Source organism: Urtica dioica, chromosome 3 (genome assembly GCF_054948205.1).
Source record: "Urtica dioica subsp. dioica isolate 48M chromosome 3, U.dioica_male_clone48M_v1_H2, whole genome shotgun sequence".
In the NCBI taxonomy this organism is placed as follows: Eukaryota; Viridiplantae; Streptophyta; class Magnoliopsida; order Rosales; family Urticaceae; genus Urtica; species Urtica dioica.
In genome coordinates, this window is record NC_142758.1 from 46,457,007 (window position 1) to 46,465,361 (window position 8,355).

At 37.3% G+C, this 8,355-nt stretch overlaps 1 protein-coding gene across 2 annotated transcripts; it reads left to right on the forward strand.

Moving 5' to 3' along the window:
- The first annotated feature begins 3,075 nt into the window (after positions 1 to 3,075).
- Positions 3,076 to 6,158, forward strand: LOC149403176 (Pyridoxal-5'-phosphate-dependent enzyme family protein). 2 transcript variants are annotated; one of them, XM_089608793.1, is made up of 7 exons: positions 3,076 to 3,201; positions 3,585 to 3,917; positions 4,065 to 4,107; positions 4,214 to 4,534; positions 4,612 to 4,741; positions 5,096 to 5,272; positions 5,736 to 6,158. In XM_089608793.1, exons 1-7 carry the CDS (start codon positions 3,112 to 3,114, stop codon positions 5,953 to 5,955), a joined length of 1,314 nt encoding a protein of 437 aa, XP_089464919.1. In that variant the 5' UTR covers positions 3,076 to 3,111; the 3' UTR covers positions 5,956 to 6,158. The 2 variants fall into 2 exon arrangements, with proteins under 2 accessions (XP_089464919.1, XP_089464920.1); XM_089608794.1 differs by lacking the exon at positions 3,076 to 3,201 and having other exon boundaries at positions 3,340 to 3,917.
- Positions 6,159 to 8,355: the final 2,197 nt, after the last annotated feature.

Genomic DNA, 8,355 nt, shown 5'->3' on the forward strand with positions numbered 1-8,355 from the left:
ACATATAAACTCAGGAAGTGGTGGCATTTTTCTTTCTCAATTACAAATCGTTCGTTCGGATAACGGAACCGAATTTCTCTCTAAGCAAATGCAAGCTTGGTTTCATGTTCATGGAATTATGCATCAACGTAGTTGTGTAGCAACTCCACAACAAAACGGTATTGTCGAGCGAAAACATTGTCATTTACTCGATCTAGCTCGAGCTTTGCGATTTCAAGCAAATTTACCACTTTCATTTTGGGGTGAATGCATTCTCACTGCAACGTACCTTATAAACAAGCTTCCATCACCAATTCTTGACTTCAAATCACCTCATCACATTCTCTTTGGCAAAAAACCATCTTTATCTAATTTACGGGTGTTTGGCTGTTTATGTTTCAGCAAAAATATGAATATTCATCACAAATTTGATGATCGTGCCAAATCAGGTATTTTCGTTGGTTATCCATATGGTCAAAAGGGCTACCGTGTATACGATCCGACAACTAAGAAAATTTATGTATCACGGGATGTTATTTTTCACGAAAATACATTTCCATTCCACGATGTACTTCATTCATCTACACCAATCACAATCACAGCCCTTGATAAGGATAATTCTGATGACCTTAGTTCATCACAATTGACTCATGTATCTGACAATCATACCACCTCAGATATTATTCCTCTAACCACACTAGAGAGCACATCCAACGCTAATTCATCTCGTCCTTCCGAGTTAGCACCACGTTCTCGTCGCCCTCCACCTTATTTGAAAGACTACATTTGCAATAATGCTTCTTCATCGACTGCATTTCCATTAGCTACATATTTTTCATTAGCTAAAACATCTCCCATGCATCGTGCATTTTTAAGCAGCGTCATTGAAAATGACGAACCAACCTCATTCCTTCGAGCCATGAAATCTCCTTCTTGGCGTGATGCTATGGCAAAAGAAATCAATGCCCTAGAATCAAATAATACATGGTCTTTATGTCCACTACCAAATGATAAAGTTGCTATTGGATGTAAATGGGTTTATAAAATCAAGTACTGTCCAGATGGCTCCATTGAACGACATAAGGCATGTTTGGTTGCAAAAGGATATACTCAAGTCGAAGGCATCGATTATCATGATACTTTTGCACCAATAGCAAAACTCGTCACTGTTCGCCTTCTTTTATCTATCGCATCAATACGACATTGGTCTTTACACCAACTTGATGTAAATAATGCTTTCCTTCAAGGTGATCTTGATGAAGAAGTTTATATGAAACTTCCTCCAGGATTCTCCAAAAAGGGTGATAATAGAGTCTGTAAACTTCACAAATCTATTTATGGTCTTAAACAGGCTTCACGTCAATGGTTCTCCAAATTCTCGTCAACACTTATTCAACGAGGTTTTCGCCAATCAATTTCAGATTATAGCTTATTCACATTTATCCAAGGTGATGTCTCCCTTTTTATCCTCGTCTATGTTGATGATATTATCATAACTGACAATAATGAAGACGCTATATCTGATATTAAGGTTTTTCTTTCACAATCTTTTTCGCTTAAAAATCTTGGTCCTCTTCGTTACTTTCTTGGTATTGAAGTTTCTCGTTCTACACAAGGAATTTTTTTATGCCAACGCAAATACACTCTTGACATTTTACGTGATTCAGGCATGTTAGGTGCCAAACCATCATAATTTCCTATGGACCAACATCTTCATTTATTACCAAGTGATGGTGAACCACTTACTGATCCATCAGTCTTTCGACGTCTCATCGGTAGATTACTATATCTTACTGTAACGAGACCGGACATTCAGTATGCCGTCAATACTCTCAGTCAATTCATGCAATCTCCACGATCCACTCATCTTGATGCTGCAAATCATGTTCTCCGGTATCTAAAAGGGTCTGTTGGAAAAGGTCTATTTCTTTCCGCTTCAAGTTCTATTTCCTTGACTGGTTATTCTGATTCAGACTGGGCACGTTGTCAAATCACTAGACGCTCGACAACGGGCTACTTTACAATGTTAGGAGACAGTCCAATTTCGTGGAAAACCAAGAAACAACCAACAGTCTCTCGTTCATCTACAGAGGCAGAATATCGTGCCATTGCAGCCCTCACTGCTGAATTACAATGGTTATCTAATTTACTCAAAGATCTTGGTATTTCTCATCCTTGTCCAATTCCTGTCCACTGTGATAATCAAGCAGCTATCCATATTGCAGAAAATCCAGTTTTTCATGAACGAACTAAACATATCGAAATCGATTGTCATTTTGTTCGTGAAAAAATTGGAACTGGTCTTATTTCACCATGTTTTTTACGTTCTTTTGATCAGCTGGCTGACATTTTCACAAAACCACTTGGAGGTGACGCTTTTAAACGATTTCTTCCCAAGTTAGGCATCATTGACATCTCAACTCCTGCTCCAACTTGACGGGGGGTATTGACGCACACACAACCTCAGGAACCTTCGCACAATCTCAGGAACTGCAACGCGAAGATATTAGTCAAATTAGTTAGATAATTAGCTGATACATAGGAAAATCTGATAAGTTCATTCTGTTGTAATTTTCCTTATATTTTTCCTTTTCTTTAGCTTCCTTTACGTAACAGCTTTTGCTATAAATACATGTATCTGTACCATCAGAAATATCAATAAAACATATCCTTCTCAAACGCTCATAAATTCAGATAGAATGTTCGTTCCAAGCTTAAAAAAATCTTGTAAAAAGCTTAAGATTCAAAAGCTTTTGGCAATTAGTCCCCTGGATTTGTAAAGAATTTACATTTCAGTTAAGTATTTGTAGAGAATTTATATATAATAAGAACACTCTTTGCATAATCTTAAACTCTTAATTACTTTAAATATATATTTTTTTAAAATCTTGTTTAATTCTAATGAGCAGACTTAAACGCATTTCGACTTTACCAAAATTTTGGTTTCAATTGAATCAAAGTATTTCTTTTCTTAATAGTACTGAAATTCTGGTCAAACTTAAACAAAATGCACCGTTTTCGGTTTATTATGGTATTATTTTGAATAAATAAATAAATCTACTCCATGCTGTATGTGAAAACAGCCCCTTTGTAGCATTGTTTTCTCCTGATGATCTTTACGACTCGTCGTTAATGAAGCTTCAAAGCTTAAACTCAGCGAAAATGGCAATCTCTGCTACACAACGGTCGTTTAATCCTTCCGAACTACCGTATAGCTCCCAGGTCTTTTATTTATTTCAATTCATTATTCATTGTATTTACATTTTTGGCTTGATGATTATACACAGAAATCAACTGTAATTTTAATTTTAAATTTGGCGAAAAAAACACAAAAAACACAAAAAAAAAAAAAAAAAACTTAGGTTTCATCGTGAGCGCTTTTATGGATGAAATGAACATTGCTAGAGTGCCGATGTTTACGTCTTAAATGCCAAATTCTATGCGTCTCTAATTCTTTTGCTCTTATCGTCATGTTAAGTTGCAAATTTGAGTTTGTGAAACATTTCAAGTTCTGTGTGTGTGTGAAAAGGAGAAAAGAAGATAAGGGTTCTTTAGGGGAGTTGAAGAAATGTTTGCTCAATCAATGGACTCATTTTTCGTTTCAGGCGATTCCAAAACTCAAACTGCGAGGCGAAGAATTCGCAGCCGAGTTGCTGGATCGAAGATGGACGCTTCCGAGGCCAGATTCGAAAATCGAGCAGATAGTTCTCAAGCCAAGGAAAGCAATCCATGGAGGCGAATCGTCCTCCCACGATCACTTTTCCACGTCGAACAACAAGTTTCCGCGTTTTGATCCCGAGACGGCGATAGAGAGCGGCCGAGAATCATCGTTCTTCATCGTCCGCGACGATTTGTTGCATCCTTTGGTGAACGGCAACAAATCGAGGAAGCTCGATGCTCTGCTTCCTCTCCTCGAAGATCACTCCGTCACCGACGTGGTGGGTTTTTTCTCATTCGTAGTAGGGTTAACCGGATCTGAATTCGATCAAAGTGAGATCAGCATTATTATCATATTACCTCAAAATAGACCCGATTGGAACCATATCTTGTTTTGTTCGTAATTAAAAATATTAGCGCGATTTTAGGTTACATGTGGAGGATGTCAAAGTGCTCACACCGCAGCTATCGGTTGGTAATCCATGGCTTCAATTAGCTAAAGCCTTTTTCTTTAATGTCTATATAGTCTTTATGATGCAAATGTCTTTTCTTTTCCTTTCTTTTTTTGCTGTTATAGCCGTGTCTTGTGCGGAGAGAGGAATAAAGTCGCACCTGATTCTACGGGGCGAACAACCCGATATCCCAACGGGATACAACCTCGTTTCGATGATGTATGGAAATGTCAGTTACGCCCCCAGATCCGTCTACGCCGACAGGGCAAAAATGCTGAAGAGCTATGCCGATTCCGTGGCGGGCGATACCGGTGAAGTATTGTGGTTTGATGACATTCTGGAGGAGTCTCGATCCCGAAACCGTCTCGGCTCGATCGGAACAGAAAATCGCTCGAGAAAGGTTGTCATTGTCAACGAAGGCGCTGGAGACGTTGTAGCATTGCTAGGTAACTCGGAAAATTCAATGCTTCGTAGGTTTTTTTTTTTGTTGGCCTAAACTTACTATGTTTTTTTCTCTTGGTAGGTGTGATTCGTCTAGTGCAGTACTTATCAGAGGATCACTTGTTCGGAAAACACAAGAGACTGAAACTTATTGTAGATACTGGTACCGGAACCACGGCAGTTGGGTTAGGACTCGGTGCCTTGTGTTTAGGGTATGTTTTTTTGTCTTAATTAGGTAATCGCATAGCCGAAGACTTCGATCCTAATCTGCAACGATTAGATAGGGGAAAATCAATCCCTCTTTTTAACTGAGTGGTTAATTTAACCATTTGAAAAAAGGTAAGGCGGGATTAACCGGCTTTTTAGCCGATTTTTGTTTTTTTTACCTTAGACATTTTAGCCTTTTCTCCCTTCTATAATAGTCAATAAATAGATAAATAAAAACAAGATAAGGTTAACTGTTAACCAAAAAGTTTGGGTTATGTTAACTGAAATCCCATTTGTCATTGATACGTGGCTGTAATTTATATGAAATTCATAGGGTTTTTTTTGGTCCCTTTTTGCAGGCTCCCATGGGATATAATTGCAGTTATGCTAGCAGATACGGTGGACGGGTATCGACAACACGAGAAACGCTTGATCTCTGATTTCAAACGGCATTTTGGTTTTCCTTCGGTTAACGATCAATCGAGTGACATTGGTGATGGCATTGTGAACTGGGTAGAACGCCGACGCCCACGAAAGTGAGTTCTTTTTTCTCATGTAACCGAACTGAAACATCAACGAACGTCTTTGAATGTCAAATACAAGAAGAAGAAAACTGTTTTGTTTGGCAAAATTTGATAAATTAGATGTCTGTTTCCAACTTGTTTCATTTTTAGTTTAAATCGGGTAAAAACTGTCGTAGTCCAAGCTTTGGGACGAGTAATGTTGGTCGAGCAGTTTTGACCTTTTTCTATGCGTACGCGGGTTGTTTTTATGATAAGAAATTAGGGTCGGGGTAATTGTATTAATTACTGGACAATTAGTTGAATATTCGGAGTAGTCCTGATACAAAGGAGTCCCTTTTTCTTTTTCCTATTTCAGTGGTGACTCAAACCCATCTTCCTCGTTTGGGGTCGGGGGTGCTTAGAATATGAAAATTCACAATTCTGATTCCAAAGCTGTAACAATCATCACTCATTTCATGGTGTGTCTGTTTCACAGGTTTGGCAACATTTTGGAAGGGGAAATTGAGGCGTGCCAAGAAATCGCACGAGGAACGGGTGTTCTAGTAGATCCGGTCTACACGCTCTCTGCATGGGAAACAGCAGCGAGACTCGCCGAGAACGACACAAATGTGGTTATGCTTCACACTGGAGGGACTCTAGGCATGTTTGGATTAGCACAGAGGTATAAATCATACTTCTCTAACCTCAAAACATAGTTGAAAAATTGTCTCACAGCTCTTTGGCTTATAAAATTAGTGTTTGCTTTTCCCATTCTTGTATGTCAATTTTGATTAGTATGCTAACAATTAATTGATAATAGAGCATGATTGTATATGTTGTAAGAGCATGTTCTATGTTAACACTTTGGTGTGATTTTTACATCAAGTATGGTATAATTTTGTAATTTTTAGACCAAGTATTTGTTTTGTACCTATGATACTACATACTACACTATACTTTACATCAAATAATATATTTTAAGAATATCCTTTTAGTTTAATTGATTTAATTTAATTATCTACTAATTATATATCTAATCTAATACATATACACTTAAAATATAACTTAATTACGTTAAAATAATGCTTAAATATTTGAAATTATTTATAAATGATTATAATATTTGAATGAAACTTTAAAGACTGGCATTTCATATTATTTGTCGTCTAAAGATTTTAATGCATAGCATAGTGGTAGAGAAAGAAAGAGTAGGCTGTGTGATATGATGGCAGTTTGAAAGCTGATGATGTGACGGTTGCCAAAGTGAAAAATGACACTCCGCTCCGGGCTATGTGTACGGCCTTTCTTTGCGGGTTATATAAATTGACTGAGACCCACTCTCGATCCGAATTACACTATTTTTACTCTATTTCACAAAATATATATCACATCAAACACTCGGAATTTTATTTTTTTACACAAAATTGAAAATTAATTTTATATTTAACTTTCTCTTATTTATTTTCATACATTATGTTTATTTAATATCTTTCAATTATACCACTTATTTATTATTTAATAATAAAATATTACTCCATAAAATAATTCAAAATACAAATTAAAACAAACTAAGCTTAATATTTCTTAAAACAAAAATACAATACAAAACAAATAACATAAAATAAAATAAAATAAAAAATACAATTACACATCCGAATTAGAATATCTCTCCCACAAATGATCGATCAATGCATTTCGAAGCCCGATATGTGCATCTCTATCTCTTATTTATCTGTAGCGAGTGAAAAACTCTTGAAATTGTGTATCATCATTCTCCTCTAATTCAACCTCCAATGGTGGCATTTCTCTATTAACTTTAATGGGTACGCTAAGATCTCGCTCATCCTCTAATTCAACCTCCAATGGTGACATCTTTTCTCTAAAATCTTGATGGTCCCGCCACAATTGCAAACCGTTCTTGGAGAACTTCAAATGCTCGTTCTATGTCTTTTCTACAGGATTCTTGCCTCATTGCAAAATATTGTTTTTTTCGGCCACGTGGTTCTCGAATAGTTTGAACAATAGTAGACCATTTTGGATATATATTATCAGCCAATTAATAACTCATATTATACTCATTTCCTTGTATGACATAATGAGCGGGAGGAGCAATACCTCGAGTGAGATTGAAAAATAGGTGAGAAGACTCTAACACGTTGATGTCATTGTTGCTTCCCGGCATGCCAAAATAAGCGTGTCATATCCAAAGATCATAATCAGCCACAGCTTCTAGAATAATTGTAGGCTTTCCGCTACGACCCGTATATTGTCCGGCCTACGCGGTAGGACAATTTTTCCATTTCCAATGCATACAATCCAAACTGCCCAACATTCCTGGAAAGTCATGTTGTTGACCTATATGGAGAAGTCTAGCAACATCATTAGGAGTTGGTGATCTTAAATATTGCTAAGAAAATACCTCCACCATTGCTTGGCAAAACCTCTTCAGGCTTTCAATTGTCGTTGACTCTGTTATTTTGCAGTACTCGTCTGTGGCATCTGCTGGAAGACCGTAGGCCAGCATCCGAAATACAACAGTTATTTTTTGAAGTGATGACAATCCAAGTCTGCCAGTGCGATCCACCCGTTGTACAAAATAGTTGTCGTGACTTTTAACAGCATCCATTATTCGTAGGAATAAAGAGCGATGCATTCGATACCTCCGACAGAACATGGACTCATTGTACAACGGGGTCTCTGAGAAGTAATCGTCGAACAGTCGTCGGTCTGCACTCTGTCGATCCCGATTAATGAAAGCATGTCCTGGAATTGAACCTCCTATGTTGCGCTCGGTGATTTTGTCGGCGGAAAGTTGATTAAGAATTTGCATGATCGTGAGATTATTTGGATAATTTGATGACATATTGCATCATCTGGCTCATCAATTTGAGTCATTTGAAGTAGAATATCGTCATCAGAGGAAGAAGATGAAGAAGATGAATTAAAATTCATTTTGAGAGATGAATGATGAGAGATTAAGTGTGTGGAGAGAATGTGAATTAAAATTATTTGAACTTAGACTATGTATAGGGTATTGAGTGTTAGAGTCAGTTTGGGAAGCGTGAGAGCCTTGATGAGTGATGGCATTGAGTGGTCACATCAAGTCAGACTCGGGT